Here is a 19902-nt window from a genome sequence, read left to right on the forward strand (position 1 = left end):
TCATTCTCTACCCGTTTCTTACTTACACTAGGCTAAACGAGAGCAGAATTTGGCGTCTGCTCTCCAACCAACACACCAAGAGAGAAGAGTGCTATTCAAGAATGTTACTCAAGAAAATCAAACACATTTTTTCCCCTCTCTTTTAAGTCGTTAATGCCCCAACCCATCACACTCCTCCTATCAAAGAAGGCTCATTTTCTAAGCAGCATCTTGTTTACTTCTGGTTTCTCACCTTCAGACCCAGCTGGCTGATTCAAAAGCCCTGAGGGGGAGACCCATTACATGCACTGCAGGCACTGAGAACCCTTAAAAGAAGTACAAGATTTCTCAGCCAGCTCCTCTTGAAAAGAGCTACTGCAATGTGTCAGCACATCTCCTGCTTTGCAAAGCCACTTGTGGTGCCTTTAATCCCTTCCCACTCTGCTCCCTTTAAAAATTAATCACTAGTCAGAGACATCATGAGGAGCTATTGTATAATACTTAATATTTAATGACTGTGTATCAAACTTAATATTTAATGAATGTTTAGATAAACACGTCCGTGCTTTTTTTCCTTCTTCTCTTGCATTTTTTTAAATGATCCTAGAAACAGAGCTTGCCATATCTGTCCCGTAGGACAGGCAGCAAATTGGCTGCTGAATCGTGAAAACCGTGAGCAGCCAGGATCTCTAAGCTGCTCTGCTGTTCTGCCACCTGTACCGAGGGGTTCCACGCCAGCCCCCACCCACACACCTCAGACATCGTGCCAGGCCACAGCCCTTTCCACCACAAATGTCCATCGTCTTTGAGCTGTTGTTTTCACCCCTTTGGGGGCTGAAGGTAGGAAGCTAACTTCACCCGAGCTTAAGTTTGCCGCATAACACAAAGCTGGCTGCATTCGTACCACCTGGTACAGGACCCCGAGTAAAGAAAACCATCTCCTCACATCGCTGCCACCTCTCTGGCCAGTCTTGTTCATACGGACAGTACAGCATCCTTCACACCCATCCTTAACTAAACAGGCACTCAGAAGGAAATGATGAACGGAGGATACCAGCACCGCCATGTTCTGCACCTGCACTCGGCAAAACGTGGCTGGGAGCAACTCCCGCCCCGCTCAGTCACACAGCAAAGTCAAATGGCCGTAAGGATTTGTGCCGCCGGCAGCCCGGCCTGCCAGCAGCTCCCAGCGCTGAGCCCGAGCCCCACAGGGCAGCAGGAGCCACACACGTCCGATCAGCTCCGCTCCTTTTAACGGGATTTCTATTTCAGAACTGCTCCTTGTTATGCCCTCGAGTCCTTCTTGGCAATATCACCAGGGGCCTGATGTGACAGCAATGCTAAATTATATCTCGATAGCTAATTAGGGTAATTAAAGTAATCAAATCAAACTAACGGCCAAACTCTTAATAAAATGTCAAAAAATCTCTATTAATCACAAAGGGTTTTTTTTTTTCCCTCATGCGAACATCCAAGAACAAGGCCGAGGACTGGGCAGAGCCGGCCGCGGCTCAGAGGCCCCTCCGGGCCGGCTCCCGGGCTGCGCTGCCCGTCCCGTCCCGTCCCGTCCCGTCCCGTCCCGCCCCGCTGCCGCCGTGTTTGCGGTCTCCAGGCAACGGCTGCCCACTGCCCGCCCCGTCCCTCCCCAAGCCGCCCCGCCGCCCTACCTCGACTCGGGAAGCCCGGGCCGCTCCGCCGAACGCCGCTGCCAGGTACATGTGAGGGGCTCAGAGGGAGGGCGAGACCCCCGGGGCCCCGCCAGGAGCCCTGCCCTGCTCTCGGCCTCATCGTTCCTGCTCATTCGTGGTGCGGAAACTCCGAGAAGCGTGTGTGGCTCTTTCTGGTCAACAGCGTGTGGGTGCGGACTGTTGACCTCTGATGCATGTTTCTTCTCGTGGCTTTGCTCCCCAGTAAGACAACTCCCGGCTCGACACAGGTCTCTGGCTTGTGTCTGTCAGCAGGGAAACTGCACGTCCTAAGCGCAGAGAAATTGTGCTCAGCAGCCCCTCATGTCGATTTTCTGCTTTACAGGCTGTCGTTGTAGATGCTCGTGTGACGCTCCTTGGTGAAGATACAGGTGCTGACCATGTCACCACAGGGGCTCGCCGCGCTGCTCTGCAGAGAAGGGGACCAGCACCTCGCCCAGCAGGAGCTGCCCGCAGCCACGGCTTTCTATGTGGCCGCCTTCAGCTGCAGTGCCCCCACGGCTCTGCAGAAAGTGAACTCCTTGGAGAAGGGGCTCTGGGAGAAAGTGATAGCCACCTTGGAGATGTGGTGCAGGGGTAAGAGCCAGATTCCCAAGATCCAGAGCAAGAACGTGGCCATTGCGTCGCTCAGGGTGGAAATAGCGGCTGTCTTTCTCTCCACCCTAAGTCCTGACAACGTGCTGTCCTCAGTATATAAACTGGAGGCCCTGCTCAGGCGAGGATGCTCAGAGGAGGTGGTGAGCAAATGCAACGTTCTGCTCAAGGCTCACCCAGAGTATGCAGTAGAACTGCTGCTGCTGAGGGCGTTGGCATGGGTGCTGTCGGGGACACAGGTTAGGAAGGGAGTTGCGGACTATATCCAAGTGTTTGTGAGACATCAGGCTGAGGCAGTGGCTTATGTGTGTACCAGGCAAAAGGAACACCTGCCACAGATCATCCAGGCCTTCTCTAATTTTCTCTCAACGTATCAGAAGGAAAGCCCAGATGGCAGTTCCTTGGACCAGTGGCTGGGCAACTGCTATGCCTTCTTGTCTGCAGTGGCACCGGGTGATGTCTGGATTTGCAGAGTGCAGGCAGCTTACCTCTTTAAGAAAAGCAAATTTGAGGAGTGTGTGGCAGTTTGTAGCAAAGCCCTTAAGGGCTTGTCAGCGGATAGTAGTCTGAGAGATGAGAAAATGCTGGGTCTGCTCTTGGAACGGGCTGCCGCATGTTTCTTCTTGGGTGGCCGGATGCAGGAAATGATGCAGGATTTAGCAGAAGCCTTTGCAGCAACCCCTGACCTGGCAATGAAGCACTTTGAAGAGCTTTTCTCACCACCTGACACTGAGAAGATAGAAGAACAGGCTAGAACTGTCCTGGAAGTGAAGTTTGCAGCATACAGGGAGGCTGTGCGTGCTCAGACCGAACTCAGAAGCAATCGTTGTACTGAACTGCTCCCTTCTGTAATCCAGACGGTCCTGTTCCTCCTGCATATCTCCCCGGGGTCCAAACGTGAGCTCAGCGTCCGGCTGGCAGACTGCCATCTCCTGCATGGACACATCAGAGCTGCTTTGGAGATCTGTGACCAGCTCCTGGCAGCGGAGCAGAAAACTTATTACAATACTCTCCTAGCACTGCGAGGATTCTGCGCCCTCCATACTCATGATCATCAGCAGGCCCTGCAGGACTTTCAAAAGGTCATTGAGCATGAGTCCCCACATCCTAACAGCTGCATTAAAGCCTTGTGTGGCCGTGGGCTTATCCGGATTTCTGGTGGCAGCCATTACTTGACAGCCCTGGATTATATCACAGCTTGCCAGTTAAAGCTAGAAGAAACCATCTTCACCATCAAGGCCTATGTGCCATGGAACCAAAGAGGACTGCTGCTAAAGGTTCTCCAGGAAGAGGGACAGAAGATGCTCCAGAAGAAGAGGTACCCAGGAGGCAGTTCAGCCTGTGGACAGAAAACCAAACACAGCTGAGCTTGGCTAGCAGGGAGTGTATTTGCTTCAGATAACTGAAAATAGGATATAGACCCTTTTTAAGTGTTCCTAATTAACATAACTGGTTGAAATAAAACTTCTTAGGTGCAGCTTTTCCAACAGTATGGTTTTTTTGCTGGTATGTAGTAATGCAATAAGATCCACAAAGCCAAATCAGCTCCACCTTTCTATAGAAGCTGATCTGTGATACACCAACTGGCCTATGCTAGTGAGCAAAATGCTAGATGGAACATGACAGAGATTTCTCCTCTAAAGGAATTGGTACACCCCTAATAAAAGAGATTTTTTAGTACTAGTTGGCTCCTTTCTGCCTCAGCTCTGAACTGGAGAATTCAGTGAGCCATGAAGAATCAGGCCCATAGAAACTGTCCTTCCGAGAGAGAACTGAGGTGCTACTATTTAAATCTTAAAGTTTCAGAGATTAATTTTTAAAGTTTTTCTTTTTTTTTCTGAAACCACCCCAGGAAAAGTCTTCAATTTTCTCAAAAAAAAACAAAACAAAACAAAACCTTTTTTTTACACATTTCACAGCCAGTACACAGGGCTGTAACTGAAGCACAGAAGAACGTGCTAACTCACTCAGTGTTGCACTTGGTAGATCAGGATGTAAACACAAGCCCTCTTAGACAGAGGTCACTGCTTCTAGAACACATTAACACAGTTCTTTTGAGTCCATGCAAATTTTAACACATGGTTCTTCTGTGGAAACAACACTTTTTTTTTTTCCCCACTATCACTGTTACATTTTCTTTTCCCATTGTGGTATCAGATGCAACCACAGGTATGAAACACATGTTGTTAACCTTTCTTTAGATCCACAGCTCCTTAGGAACATGTTTTCATAAAGAAGGATAATGATTACAGAATTAAGTGGCAGAGATTTCTGTGGTGCTAGATATGGTAAAATGTATCATCCATTTGATACTGGCCTGTATCTTAGCTTCCACACGAGATGAAGGGATTTTGTTATTGTTATTAGCATTTTACCTGAAAGTTGTCTTTTTCCTTTCTTTCTTTCTTCTTTTTTCTTCAGGGATGCCCTTGGGGTTTACCAGCTGGCTTCTCTCTTGATGGAACTGGATCCTTCTGATGAAGCATCACGGATCCTTTGTGCTGATGCTCTGTACCAGATGGGCTGGGTAGAAGAAGCTCACAAGCTGCTCTCACTGGCACTCTCCAGAAATCCACAAAGATCTCCCATCCTGGCTAGACTTGCACTTCTGCAATTTAAGAAAGGTTTCATGTATGATGGCAATCAGGTAGGGAGCACCCGGCTAGCAGAGAGAATGAGGAACTGATCGGTGATGGTACATGGTGAATGGGGCTAACAACTTTTGCTTGAACCCATGGAAGAGATTCCCACATGTTGATTCTCCTATCAAGGATTATTAAGTTGAATTACCAGGTCCCACCATCAGAGGGAACTATTGCATTTTTTAAAATCCCACATAAACTTTCAGCCACAATGTCGTCAGGTTTTGCTGTCACCAATTCCTGTGAAAAAATACCCGAAATAAATAATAATATTTGCTGCCTTTGAAAAAGCTATTAATGAATGACATGACTTTATTAGAGTCACTAAGTAGCCCTTGGAAGCTGGACTCCTGTCTGCAGCTTTCTGCTGCAAGTTCTAGATGGAATATGTGTCACCAAAAATTTCTCTTTAAGATGTTTCTGTTCCACCTGCTTGTCAGATGTGTGTGGTGTATCAAGATAATTTTGTTCTTGTCTTTCTGGCTTCTCTGGCTTAGATTTCAATGCTGAGTACCCACTAAGCACACTTGCTTTCCTGGAGGAAACATCTGATTCTTTTCCTTAAGAAATGTAGTAAGATTAGGTAGAAGAGGTTCATGGTCTTTGGCTGGACCATGGCTGGCACCCCAGTAAAACAGGAGAAGCACTGGGAAAGAGCCTGCTTGTCTCACGAGACAGTAATATTTCCAGCTTTAGCAGTTCTTTACTTCATTTACCTTTCCATGCCAATCTCTCCTATCTTTTTCTCTCACATTGTTAAGCTGCTAAAGAAAGTGATCAAAATTGGGGATACCTCCTGCCTCCTGCCAATCATGGACATTTTCAAGGATGAAGATCGGAAGCTGATGCAAACTCACTGCCGTTCCAGGGCACTGACCATCTTGAAGAACAAACGGGAAGATGCTGACATAAAAGAGGCCATTGCTTATCTTTCTTTTGCCATCATTGCTTCAGGTAAGATTATAAAGATATGGATAGGAGATTTAAAGTCTGTGGGAAATCAGATCAGTGTGTGATTGATTTTCAGTGAGTAACTGCACAAAGGTAACTGAAGTAAGGCAGAAAACTGGTAATGTTAAGAGGAACAAGGGCTTTTGGATCCTGTTGTCTAAAAACATACTTTTCCTCGAAAATTGCAAGTAAACAATCTGAAAAGGCTACTGAAAAGGGTCCAGCTTTAGCTATTTTCAATGAATAGTTTCAAGGCAGGAGGGTTTTGGTTTAGCCTTTGTTACATCAAACCTTCCTACCAATGACATTTACTTGGGACCTCCCGTTCCTCATAATGAACATCATGTAAATATCATCACTGAAGCAAACAACCTGCCTTCCAGTTCCAGCATACCAATGACTGTGTGGTTCCAGTGCAGAAGAGTAAATGCACCCACTTCCATGGATCATTATCCAAGCTTTTCCTCAAGAGAGACATTAGGCTAATATGGAAATGCTTCTGGCACGTTCCAAGCAAAACCATATTTGTATGGAAATCTGCCTTTCACCCAGAGAAAATGTTATGACAGTAGCATTGAGAAGAAAAGAGAGTGGTTTATGAAAATGGAAAATAAAACTGTTAATTGTGTTGATTTGGTTCCATTTCACAGCCCGTACATTCCAGCTTATCAACCCCCCACCTGCTAGAATAGATGCTTGTTAAGAAATAGACATTGTCTTTATGGGAGCCAATTGATAGGGCTCCAGACTGATAATAACTTTTGGTACAGAAGTTTTGGAGTGTATCAGGAGGGAGAAAATGCCTCATTACTGTAAAATAATTGCCAGGCACCTGTCTGCTGGCTCGTCTCTGCAGGCAGCTGTGCAAGGTGCTGCATTTGCCCAATGAAAAAATATTTACAGTGGCACTGATAATTTATCATCCAGTATTAGGATGACACAGCTATTGATTGCAACTCTAGGCAAATTCAGATCCTTATCGAAAATGCCTTAAAAGGAAGGGGTGTATGGATGGGGGAAGGATATATGCTCTGCATCCAGTGGATGGATGGACCATACTTTTCACTGTTGACTGTATTTTTTATTTGGGCAGCATGTATTTTAAAGCAGAGAAACAATAGTTTTAGTATCACAAATTCCAGTGCATATTAAGTGTGGCAGTCAATTAGACAGTCCCATCTGCATTGCTGTTTTAGCCAAAACAACGTGTACCTTCCAGAACATGTGTATCTAGCATGTCATTTTCACTTAGCCAGCGTGAAGCCCTTTGGTGGGGCTTAGTCATGCGCACACAGTGGGATTCTGCTGTGCCCTCTTTTAGATCAGTAGGCTTGAGATCTTTCAAGTAAGCATGACTGCATTTCTCTCCTCCAGGTGGCTATGCTGAAGATTGCCTTCTCATCAGGGCTCAATGTTACGGGCACCTCGGTCAGAAGAAAACTGCTATTTTTGATTTTAATGCTGTCTTAAAGGAGGACCCTGGCAATGTGCATGCTCTCAGTGGACGAGGCTTAATTTACTTTGCTCTGAAGCAGCAGAAGGTATCACTGTTAATTTGCTGGTGAATTTTCTGGTAGTGTAATATTAGTGTAAGATGCCCTGGCTTTGCCGTGGACTCACTGAAATCAAGAGTTTCTCAAAGAATTTGCTCAGTAACGGCTCTGGTTGTGGCTGTTTGTGTAAACAGTCCACTTGGCATTACTGAGTCGCCTTCCCAAATCTAGAGACAGGGAGACTAAACCTTAGTCATACATCTTATCCACCATCACTGCAATACGTTAATCTGCAATACTGCAAACTCTCCCCTGTATTTGAGCTCACATTTTTGTGTTGCAGTGTTGTGTTAGATGAAACGTAGCACCTCGAGCCGATATGGCTGGGTTGAACTATTCACTCCAAATTTCAGGTTGGCAGCCATTCTGCACAGTGTGAGACAGTTGATGACCAAGAAAGGTTTGTCACAGTCAAATGCGAACCAATGGGCAAAACTCAGCTTTGTGTAAAATGGTCATAACAGTACATTTACACTGCTCATTGCTGGAATAGGGGCACGAGCTGCAAGGAAAGTCTGAGACAGCATTGTCACTGTGTAAAACGATGGATTTTCATTGCTGCTTGGAACTGTCTGACTGCAAAAACAGCTGCTGTCTGGACTTCAGCACAATAATCAATCTTCATTCCCCAAACACAAGCTAGATGTGAAGTCTGAAGGATACAGCCTTGCCAGATCTGATTCTCATTGCAGGAGTGGAACAGTTCACTTCTGTTCTTAGAACTTTTGCAAGCAGTAGTATTTATGTGTTTGTATTCACCTAAAGACAGAGGGAAGTGGAGGGAGAGAAATGTGCCCTCCCTTATCCAATCAACGGATACAGCTTTGAAGGGTATTTTGAAAATCAATACTCTTTTTGAATTTTTGATAAAGTTTTGATAAATAAATTATCATTATTAATTGTCCATTAGGTATAATGTAGCCCATCTTAAAAGTCCTCTGTCCTGGTACAATGATAATACTGACTGCCTTCCAGTTTGCTTTTTGAGGTAGACAGCAGAAATTTGCAGTAATGAACAGGTTTTACTGGTCATTTTGCGTGCTTAGTCATTGATTAAAAATGGAAGACACTTGTTTCTTTGGTTTATAGACTGATTCTGACCGTTCCAATTAGATGCCATTTCAGTTTTAGGGAAGAAAAAATTAAAAAGGCCATAAAAATTATCCTTAATAGATTTGTTCAGTTGATTTTAACTTTTCAGGAAATATTTTTCTAATGAACTGGGGGAGAGTTAGGATTAAATCCAGCCTAGGAGAAGAATAAACTCCTTACTATGTGTTCAGTTTCTCTCTCCTTCTCCTAGCTGGTGAGAGGAAGCTTGCACTCTTGTTGAAATCTATAAGACAGGACAAATCTCCCCTGGCTGGAATTGTAATGCATGCCTTTGAATCAGTCATTCAAATCTTTGTGTTCTTATACCAACTTTGCAAGTAGAAAAGCCACAGTACAGGAACAAGGAAGAAAGAGTTTTCAAAAGTGTGCAGCTGACCTGTGGGACAGCTGAGAACTGGAAATATTAGAAGAAAACATGTATCACTATGTAGGTATTGTTACCGCTTCGTTTTTGGTCTCATTTCTACCTAGGAGGCAGTGCAAGATTTGATCCTGGCGCTGAAGGCAGAGGCAGGAATGGTAATCCCAGCAATCCTGTCTTTAAAGCACGAAGCCCAAGAGCTGATCGCTCAGTGGCTCCTTCAGCACGGCAGGACTGTGCTAACTGAGCTTGTTGCTACTAAAGACTCTTCAAAGGAAGAAAGAACCCTCAGGGACCTTCTTGTGATTGCAGGAGCACTAATAAAAATTTGCAACAAGGCACAATATCACACCTTCTATACAGATGTTTTGATTGTAAATGGTAAGTACCAGTTCTTTTGCACAGCTAATCATAAGTGAATGAATGATTAGTAAGTTCATAAAAAGTGAATGTTACGTAGCAACAGTAGAAAATGTTTGTTGTATAGTAGCTTTCAAGAGAAGCTTGCAAAAGTTTTGGGGGAGGATACGCAGTAATTAATACTCTTAGGTGTGAACTGTGGACAGTCTGCTGTAGTCAGTTTTACTGATGTCTCTTTCTCCACGTGGAGTGGGTGACATGGCTTGTACTGGTGCTAACCAACAGGAAGGTATGAAGAGGCCCTTGTTCACCTTCAGGAGGCATTTGGCCACTCCCCCACCGATGAGCTGGCCAGTGCAAGACTGGCTGTGTTGCAGCTGAAGAAGAGGAACGTGCCAGCGGCTGCTCACTCCTTCAGCATCCTAGCTAAGAAAGATGAAAGGGAGCTGGAGTTTCTGCTGAACTTTGTAGATGCTAAGCAACAGCAGCATCTCTCTCAGGTACAATCCTTTTTTGATGCCACATCTGTAGATGGAGGGGAACAAATGGGAAGCAAAATCAGGCTGCAGAGATGTTCCTTATATTGTCTTGAACAGAAGTATATAGGAAGACCATTTATCAGAAGAATGAGATTCACTCCAGCCAATCTGAGATTAGAGAGTTCGGATTCAACTTCTTTCATTGCTTCAGTCTCTAATAATCCATCACTACCACTTCTTACCATGTGGGGGAATTTATTGTTGGTCTCTCTAGCACGCAACCTGTTTTTTCCCATTGTTAAAATGCAGGGGATGTGAGGAGGAGCTAGAGGTTTAACAAGATCATTGCTAATATTATACTCTGAGTGAATTATATGGTGCTCAAAGCTGGCTTCTGGGGAAAGGGAATTCATGTTTTGTTCATTTTCCTTCTAAAATGAAACTGAAGGTTCTGATTCAATCACATAATGCTTCAAACCTTTTTATTCTTTTATGTAATCTTTAGAATTTTAAATACATTTACACATTTTTGTAAAATGACTAGTCTTTGAAGTTGGAGAGATTTGGTATTGGTTTTCTTAGCTACAACTGTTTAACATAACAATAACAAATTGTTCTAGTCCCCCTGAGTACGTATTTTTCACATTTTTTTTTTCAAGTATTTCTCCCAAATTGCATTCAGCTCTGAGAAAGCATCTCCAATAACAAGACAGGACAAGGTCGGATTGATGGTGAGGAGCTTTAACATTCACTCATGCATCTGCAATTCTGATTACCCAGAAGCTCTGTGTTCTGAGAATCAGTTTGCTTCCTTTTATTCAATTTGTAGATTGAGTGTGCCCTGGTGAGAAGCTATATTGTTATGTTTTCTCCCAGGTTATAAAACAAACAACATGCTGATATACTAAATGCATCTAGAGAGGAGTGCTTTGTATGTATTTTAGCAGAACAGCAGGAGGATATAAGTAAACAAGTATTAATTTACCAGTCCCTAGATATATCCCATTACAGAGAAAAGAGCCCCTCTCTCCTGAATAATGTAGAAAGTTCAATCTTCTGGGAAAGAGTTTGGAGATTTTAGAGCCAATTTACCATCTTTCACTACATAAAGTTGATGAAGGTACAATCAAGAATGTGTCTATGAAGGCCCTAAGGAGGAATCTATAAACGAAGATAAGTTTTACAGCTAAATTTCCCTTGCTGCCATGTCACTCTTTCTGTATAGAGGTCTCACAGCTGAGTCCATCCATGCTGCTTTCTGAGACACTGCAGCAGGGATTGTTATGCTGGCAATCTGAAAAAAATGAATTTTTGTAGTTCCAGCTGATGGCACAGATTAGTGAATCCTTTCAAAGGGGGAGAGGCACTTTATTTCTGCCTCCTTCTTTCAGCTGTGGAACAAAGGCTGGAACAAAACCCCTTACTGGTGCTTATTTCAATTTCTCTGCCCCTTTAGAGAATGGAGATGGCTGGATTGAGTTTAAGATTGGAACTCAATACCTGTGGTGGAAGTAAAATAAGATTTATATTTTTAAATCCATAATCTCAGGCTTTTTGTGCAAATCAAGTAAACATTTGGACTCAAACACCTGGGGTCTTTCTCTGTTCTGTAAGCTGCAAAGGTTTACTGAGCATGATTACTTTTACTGCTGATTAGCCCAGAAATGGTTGCCATTTTTTGATATGTACTTCATGACAAGTGGATAAACATGTACTTTGCTGGGGTGAGGAACGAACCTGTTAATTTACCTGCATGGTATCTCAAAGGAGCTTTCCAATAGTATTTTCTGTTGCCCACAATGTTATTCCAGTTTGCATTAGAAAGGAAGGTCTCAGAAAAGCCAGAAAAGCTTTTAGAGAGAATTTGTGTAAAGGAAACAATTTTGGTCTCACTATGCAATGGCTCTAAGTACACTGCAGGGGGAGGGTGTTCTTTCTGATACCTCCACTTCACAAATGAGGAGACTGAAACAAAGAGTTCAGGCTTTACCCAATGTCCCATAGTCTGTCTCTAGCAGAGCAGTGCTTGGGGATTGAAGGTATTCCAGAAATGAATCATCGTTGTCCTGGAGTCTGGTATGGAAAGCTGGAAATAACTCTACATGAGCTGCACAGGAAAGGGTGGAGCAAGGAAAGCTTCTTGATGTACTATTTTTTTTTTTTTTCACAAAAAAACAAAGTAATAATGTTCTTCCATTATTTATAGTGCAAGGGATCCCATGCTAAGGAATCTGTAAACAACTGGGGAAGCCACATGGGAATAGGAATCTGAAAGATTTGTTTAACTGCAAAAGGTCAGAGGAAGGGAGTAGCTTGCTGCTAGTGCAGCTTCAGCCCTTTGGTTTCCTATGTCAGAAGTTACAGGTACGGCTGATTGCCAGCTCCTTGCCCAGGGATGTCCAGAACTCACTCCTACAGAAATGATCTCAAAATCTGTAAGGTCTGCCACAGCACACGGCATTTTGAGGAACTGTGCAGTGCTCTTTAGAACAATGGGGTCTAGAACTTTCGAGTTTCTAAGAAATAAAGTGTTCTCTTGTTACAGAACGTGCAGATGCAACTCCCTGTCGAGTCCTTGCTCTAACCTCAGCCCCAACAGAACACTCGTGTTGACTAGCTGCCTTAAAAACACCTGAAAGGACAAACTACATTTGCTACTTTTAAAATGTGCATGCATAGACAGGCTGTCTTAAAATTTATGGCCAGAACTATTAAAACCAATGATTTACGCTATCTGAAGAGAAGTCCTATTTCCATTTCTAAATGTGAAAGCTAAGAGACTCTAATAAATATGAGTACATAAAGGATTTTATATCATTTTGTAGCAAAATAGAGTTCTTCCTAAACTGTTAGGAATGAATGATTTCCTGTCACTGCTCTCAGACGTGATTCTCAGATTTGATCTGCAATATCGATCTATTTCATCCAGAACCTGTTTTCCTAACTTGCATTAAACAGCTAGTATTTCAATCTGAGCAGCCATAGAGCCAAGGCACACAGGCAGAATGGAAGAAGACCTGCAACATGTCATGCGTGGCTTTCAGAGAGTGCCCAAGCATAGCTGCTGAGACAGTGGCTGAGCTCACTGATTTTGCAGTAGCCACAAGCATCCCAAATGTGTGATGTCCCATGGAATCAGGCAGATGAAAACATTTATCCTATGCTTCACATCTCAGCTTGTTTGGCTCAGCCATCTGTATAACCTAAGCTGCTGGTGGCAGTCTTGTTTATAACTTAAATACTCTGCTGCAGCATGTTAAAAGCTTTGTTTATTACCAATAAAGAGAGATAATGAGACATCCATTTGAGGCAAATAGGTCTAATGGAGTTTTCTTTATAGACCTTTATAAGACTAAAAATTATGTGGCTCTCAGCCTTCTCTATTTTCATGTTGTTTTTCCCTTCAGATAAGGGCAGATAGTTCTCTAATGGTGATCAGCAAAGCCACCAGTTAATTTGTTTCCTGTAGCTTTGGGATACTTATCCAAAGAGACCAACCTTCACTATTAGTGCATGCAAATGTCTGTGGGGCTAACACTCTATTGACCAGAACACACCATCTCCCTACAGTCTCCTGTTAGAGAAGACAAATCTTGAAGAGAATGCTGTCTAGTTTTAGTTTTCAGTTCACATATCAATTTTTAAGAACGTAAACCACTTCAGAAGAAATGTTCTGAGCAAGTGTTAGCAGAACACACAGAAACAAGGGATCTTGGTTCAGTAACCCTTGAGATAACAGCAAGCGCCCATTGATGTAGGGTTTTTATATCTGCACGCAAAGAAAACATGCCAATTGTACATTCTCCAACTAGATGCGATTTCAACAGTTGGAAAAGCTGGAAACCATTTCTTAGATTACCGTATGTGTCTGTGACCAGGCTGGATTAGTTAATTGACTTCCCCACTACTGCCTTTCTAATATTAACTAACTTTATGTCCCTAGGTAGCAGCCCAAGAAGGAAATGTTCTGATTAAAGGATATCACTATAAGAAGGCTCTTGGTTACTTTACCCTGGCTATCTTGACAAGCAAAGATAACGCGAGATACCTCCGACAGAGGGCTGCTTGCTTTATGCACCTGAAAAAATATGACAAAGCTTTAAAAGATATGGAGAAAGTGATTGAGAAGCATGGCTGTAACAGTCTTAGAACACGAGTTCAGGACCACTGCTCAAAAGGACGCCTGCTATTGTCAGTGTCAGAGGAAGAAGCAGCAGTTCAACAGTATATTGAGGCACTGCAATTGGATGAATCCACGGCATTGTGCAGCATCATGAACGGCTCTGGTAGTGAACATTTAGCAAAAACTTTTCATAAGATTGCACAATGCAGTTTTGAAATGCAGCATTATGAAGAGGCCTGGAAAATCACAGATTATGGCCTTAAAATTGATCGAAATAATCCTGAACTTAAGAGGCTGAAAACAAGACTCAAGCGAGAGGCATCAGGCTGTAGCATACATTAATGTGTCTGTCTGGGGATTTTCCAGTGACTGATTGTTTTCTTGTTTGTTTGTGAGGCTGGAAGAATAAGGGAAGGACAAGATGCTCATGATAAATATGCAACAGAACATGGCACTGAACATGGCACAGCAAGACTAGAAGTAAATAATATCAGAGTGAAACAAAACTGACCAACAGAGCTGATAAGAACAAGGCAAATGGCATTATTCAATATTCTTTACAATTATTGTGGAAGTAAGTAAGCTCCACTTTGTGAGGAATATCTGGCTAAACTGAATAATTGATTCCCTAACACCTTGGTTCCAGCCACAGTGAAGGAAAACATTCAAGTAGCTTGCAGTTGATGAAGTAACAACGTGTTTCCTTGCTATTTATTTGATTACCTTTAATGCATACTGTTCAGCTAAATAGCTTTATTTTGTGGGCCAAAAAAGGTCACTCAAAACTAACATTTGTAACGTGTTTTTAAGTTTGTGAAGCATCCTGTGTTACACCACTCAGCTCCCCCACTCCTGAATGGAAGTGCCATTTTTGAATGGAATTGCAATAACCAGCGGCAATATAAGGGAGCGGGGCGGTACGGACGCAAAGCAGAGTGTTCTTCTGTCCCAGGCAACATAGGTAAAATGAGGGGTGAGATCCAACAGAGACGAAACATCCAACCTAGTGACTAATACTCTGTTTTCTGGGGGACAGAGGCAGCTGTACTACAGGTAAGAATGGGTTTCTTTCACAGTCAAGAAAAGTTACTCTGATTCTAATCCTGGTGACACTGATGAGCACTTCTTGCTCCTAAATGGCACCAAAATGCTATAGGAAAGTTTCTTTCTCAGCTTGAAATCAAAAAGAGAAGACAACAATAGACCTCTGGATTAACAGCCTCTCTGCTGAGAAAAGCAGTTCCAACTTTCTGAATTCTAGTATGTAATTCACAGTGAATGGAGATACTCTTTAAAATCCAGGTCTTTACATTATGTATAGCTAGGATACTTAGTTTTCTTCCCTTTCCTTTTACACCCAAAGCTTTCTGTGCTTCTTTTGTGACGGAAAACAAAATTGGGGAACAGCCTTCCTCAGATCACCTGATAGTCCTGGAAAGAACAGGGAAGACGATGCAGTTGTCCTGCTCCCCCGAATAATATTCCATCCACTGGCCCAAGTTAGGAAGCTTGGGGTTTTTTTGGCATGCTTTATTTTCTTAAGTGATATGCTCTACTTTGCACTTAGAATAGGCTGCATTCAATGCCTCTGTAGCATTTTTTTCTTTAAAGACAGGGGCCAGATTCACTCCTGAAAGATTGCTATAGAGTTACACTGAGGAAAAATTTGTTTTCAGCCTGAATAGCCTAAAAGTGCTATTTCTTCAAGCACTAGGAAGGCATATCACTTCTTATCTGTTAGTCATGGTCTAGATTAATGGCTGCTTCTCTCTGCGGATCCAAACTGTTCTCATCAGCATTTTTATTTGTTTCTTTTATCTTCTTTGTCCTCTTTCTGTGCACATTAAACTACTGTGATCAAAGTCCTTATCTCTGTCTGTGCCCGAGCTTCTGATTTGTTCTTTATTTCTCCATTGTGGGCTTGCTCTTCCAACTAATTTCTTGGAATATCAAATAGATCTTTCTGATTAGTCACAGTGAGAGGGGTTTGATTAGCAGCATCACTGCATTATGCATGCCTAGCACAATTTCACACTCAACACAACCCATTCTGACACTCATTTCCTGGACTCCTGGGGAGCAGGCAGGATTAAAGGTGACCTATTTCTTTCAGCTACTGCCCAGCCCATGCACCTAATGGCCAAAAGCATGCCCATGCCCACACATTCACATATCTCCACCACTCTATTCTTATGCTTTGCCAGAAGACATTATCTTTCAAAAAAAATAACACATCACAGTTTTAGGGAAGGAGTCCTTCCTTCCTGAGTGCCCAGCATTTTTTATTATCCAGCCACCATTGCTGGCTTTTGATATAACTCTGAGGCTAATTGTGATTCTTCACTCAGTGCTAGTGAGTCCATGAAGACCATCTGAGATGCCTTAACAGTATCACTGCTCTTGAGTCTGGCTCTAGCCAGACTGCTGCTCTGTTAAACAAGCTATCACAGCAGCCATCAGAGGCATTGCTCTCACTATGGAGCTAGGTTTGGCTGCCTTCCTTTTAGCCCCGTCTCCCCTGCCAGCAATAGCAATGCACCAGAAATCTGTCAATATTTATCAACAAACATCTCCCTCCCACTCCAGGCTGGTAAGTCTCATTTTTATCTGTTGCCTTTACCCATATCAGGGTCTGGGACCATTCAGCTGAATCCCAACTATTTCATTACATACACGCCATTTTCTAACAGGATATTGTTTCCAATTCCAGACTGAAGAAACTGGATAGAAGAAGCTATCCAGTGATCGCTTCTGTATGTTTCTCTAAAGTTAAGCTGCAATTTATCAAGACTAGAGAACTGTTTCCAACTGCTTTGAGATCTGTCAGTCATTCTATGCATGCAGCTGATGGCGGAAGTTGGTTAGAAAAGAAATTCCATTGTAACATCTGCTTCTTGAAAGTCTCCTGTGCAACACGCTTCAGGACATCATTACGGTATGCTGGTACCCCTGGTAGTGAACAGTGAAAGCTTTGAAAGCATGACTATGTTTCTACACAAATGATGGCTTGCCAGTCTTGGCTTTATAAGGTATTCAACATTTTAAATAGAAATAAAAAGGGAATATCAGATGTGAGAATATTTGTCACAAAGTTATGCAAGTAAATTTTCCTGACTGTGTGCTGCAGTCCAGCAGGCCAAGAACGGTTTAGAAATAATGGAAGATTGGCTGCTATTAAATATTCAAATGGAAACTGTCATAAAAATCATAAAAACTTTTCTTAGAGCTCAGGCAGAGCTAAACAGAACTTTTCTGATTTTAAAATATTTTTTTCTTTGAACTCATATTATACTCATTATTTTTTCATTTCCAGTTACTTATGTGCTCACAGGTACTAGGAGAATCTAAAACCATCAATGACCGATCACGTGTATCTTTCAAGCTGACATATTGCCTGGGATGTCATCTTCCTGACTTTCCGTCTAATCCACTGAGCTTCCCAGACTTACATCGTGGTGGAAATGTGGCTCTGGCTCACAGCCACACAAACCCAGTAACTTTAATGAGTTCCTGTGTTTATAAGTAAGGACAGTCCACTTGACTTGCAGAGGCAGATGTTTCACTTTAATGACAGCTAATCTAAAAGCCATTTCTTTTACTATCATTTCTCTGTGGAAGATTAACTGTGTTATCGTTGTACTGCTTCTGCTTCGAGCAATTTCCAATTTGCCAAGCTCTGAGGACTCACTGTCATCATTAATTTAATGGCTTACATGAAATTATCCCTGGCACTGTAATGCTGCCTGCCTTTGGAGTCTTGGCTATTTCAATCGTATGTCAGCTCAACTAGTGTAAGTCAGAACCTGTTGTTTCCATCAGCCATTACTCAATGACACCTTAAGGAAGGTGACTCATTGCTTAGGAGGCACAGTGCTCTGGGGCTGTGGGGTTCAAGATGCTCCCCCTCTTTTCTCCTGCAGCTGTTGTGGCTTCCAGCCACGAGTGCTTCATATTCACTTGTTCTGTAGGATGCCAAGGAATGCTGCAGAGCTGTGCCCACCTGTGAGGCAGGTGCATCTCTGCCACTCCAGGAACAGGACCAGTGGTTTATGTGCTCGCTGAAGTGCCGGGAGGGTAGAAGACAAGTGCAGGATGAGATCACTGTTTGTGGCATTCTGCAGTTGAAAAGGGGTGAGGATGGGGGGAACCACCCAAGAGTACTAGTTCTGCATGCAATGCAAGGCCAAGTTTAACTTGCCAAACTAGCAGTGTGTCTAGGTGTCTCACCATTCAACCCAGTCGTTTTTGTATTTAGATGTTCCCTGCGTGATTCCAAAAACCAAGAGTTAGAGAGAATAAACTGGCAAAAGCATTTCCCCACAGACTGGAAGGGAAATTAAGAACAGTATCTGATAACAAGTTTGCATGTCTTATTCCTGAACTGCCTCACAGTAAATGAGAAAATTTAGCAGTAAAGCCAGAGGGCGAGCGTAGGAGTGAGCAGGAAGCAGGAGGATAAGGATTCCATTCCATTCCTGCTCTGCATTTTGTTATGCCCCTCAGTTGTGCTTCCATCTCCTGGTCAGTGCAGGGTGTGCCTGCTCCAACCCCGTGAGCGTACTGGGCGGCTGTGACGTGGCACGGTGTGCAGGGCCCTGAACTCACGAGGGAGCCACGTCTTCAGCTCCAGATCAGTAGTGGATGAAATGAGAAACAGGCTGATTATTATCTTCCCGCTTAAAATGACCGTATTACGGAGCATCTTGATTGCTTAGAAACCTCAGATGCCGTATTATAAGAGATTCAAACCCTGCTAATACACTCAGTACATTCTCTAAAAATCATATTAAAATATGACAGTGTCAGGAACATCTGTGTACTGGTAACGGTGGAGTTCGTTTAATACGGTTTGAACAGAAACATTTATACTTCACCATTTGCTTTCTTTTACAACCTGGCCAAGAATATTTTTGCAATGCCATTTCTTTTCTTCTCATGCATCCTGGGCAATAAAATCTACTTACAGAATAAAACAGGTAATTAGCCATCTACATAAATTACCCTGTGTCTACATCATTAATGTGTTTGGATGTTTTAATTGATCACATTCTCAACTGTTTTGGATAGCTAAAATGCCAGCTAATGTGATCCAATTAAGCCTCCTAATAAACCTGACTGATGAACTGCAATATAATCACACATTAAGTAGAGATGTAGAAGGAAATGCCATAGAACTGACAGTTTAGAATAGACTGTGCCATTTTGGAAAGATTCAAATTACTTCCCAAGAAGGAAACATCTATTTGACTCTTAACTTTTAATTGGCTGTATCCAAGACCTGATTCCACACACCTTTTAAGCACGTGCTTAAGTCTGTTCCCACCTACAAAACACTTTTGTTTGTTTCTGACTCATGTTCCTCCCAGGAGCTTCCCCTATAATTGCCCTCCCCTTCCATAACATTCTGCTAAAAAGTTGTTGCCATTTGTGTAATGACTTATTTCCAAGACTCTTTGAACTGTCAGGGGTATCAACTTACTGAACTCGTAGATATCTAAAAAAACTATCCACAAATATGTGAAGTGATAAGACACACAGATAAAATTAGAAGCTTTCATTCTTCATATATTCTAAGCTAAGTTAAGCTAAATCATAATTTAAGTAGAAAACTGCCTTTTAATGTTGTGTTATCAGTCACCTGAGTACCACCTGTAGCGTTAAGATTGCTTAAGTTGATTGTGTTGCTGTTATTTTTACTGTATGACACACAAACAGCAATGCACATAAGACTTTACCAACAAAGATTCTGACCCTACGAACACGGAACCACTCACATTTCCAGAGATCCTCATACTGGAAATATGATGTATGCTTCCATCAGTGCCCTGAAGGCAACTCACCTAAGGATGGCACAGTCTTTATGACAGCTCTGGAGGTCTTTCTTATTCTAGGCTCAAACGGAGATTATGGATTTATTGCACTAATTTGTGTGAAATTCTTTGCTCTCTATTTTGCCAGATGCCAGACAAGACATAATGGCTCCTCTGGCGTCAACATCTATTAATCTAATCTTGACTTTGATTCTTCATATAACTGTTTCA

At 42.8% G+C, this 19902-nt stretch overlaps 2 protein-coding genes and 1 long non-coding RNA gene across 9 annotated transcripts in view; 1 reads left to right on the plus strand and 2 right to left on the minus strand.

Annotated features, from left to right (window-relative positions):
* The window catches only part of PRDM16 (PR/SET domain 16), a 338929-nt gene extending 336893 nt beyond the window's left edge, over positions 1–2036 (minus strand). For all 6 annotated transcript variants that reach the window (XM_021417567.1, XM_021417566.1, XM_021417565.1 and 3 more), the window contains exon 1: positions 1647–2036. The gene's annotated coding sequence lies outside the window, so the exon portion shown is untranslated. The remainder of the gene's footprint in view (positions 1–1646) is intronic.
* Positions 1596–15730, plus strand: TTC34 (tetratricopeptide repeat domain 34). Of its 2 annotated transcripts, none has more exons than XR_002444464.1 (8): positions 1596–1691; positions 2011–3597; positions 4701–4926; positions 5683–5875; positions 7247–7413; positions 9010–9280; positions 9510–9759; positions 13682–13818. XR_002444464.1 is itself a non-coding variant. In XM_021417574.1 (8 exons), exons 2-8 carry the CDS (start codon positions 2066–2068, stop codon positions 14201–14203), a joined length of 3126 nt encoding a protein of 1041 aa, XP_021273249.1. In that variant the 5' UTR covers positions 1596–1691; positions 2011–2065; the 3' UTR covers positions 14204–15730. The 2 variants fall into 2 exon arrangements, 1 of the variants encoding a protein (XP_021273249.1); XM_021417574.1 differs by having other exon boundaries at positions 9545–9759; positions 13682–15730.
* LOC110408645 overlaps positions 3486–19902 on the minus strand; it is a 49515-nt gene continuing 33098 nt past the window's right edge. The window contains exons 3-4 of the long non-coding RNA XR_002444466.1: positions 4655–4887; positions 3486–3618 (exon numbers count right to left, since the gene is read on the minus strand). This is a non-coding gene — a long non-coding RNA (uncharacterized LOC110408645). The remainder of the gene's footprint in view (positions 3619–4654; positions 4888–19902) is intronic.

This window comes from Numida meleagris, chromosome 20 (assembly GCF_002078875.1).
Source record: "Numida meleagris isolate 19003 breed g44 Domestic line chromosome 20, NumMel1.0, whole genome shotgun sequence".
In the NCBI taxonomy this organism is placed as follows: Eukaryota; Metazoa; Chordata; class Aves; order Galliformes; family Numididae; genus Numida; species Numida meleagris.

Bases quoted from the DNA above. Each gene is read 5' to 3' on its own strand.
- TTC34 (XM_021417574.1), top strand. From the start codon at position 2,066: ATGTCACCACAGGGGCTCGCCGCGCTGCTCTGCAGAGAAGGGGACCAG. The intron at 7,414-9,009 runs GTATCACTGTTA...ATTTCTACCTAG, and splicing joins TTGCTCTGAAGCAGCAGAAG to GAGGCAGTGCAAGATTTGAT. The intron at 9,281-9,544 runs GTAAGTACCAGT...GCTAACCAACAG, and splicing joins AGATGTTTTGATTGTAAATG to GAAGGTATGAAGAGGCCCTT.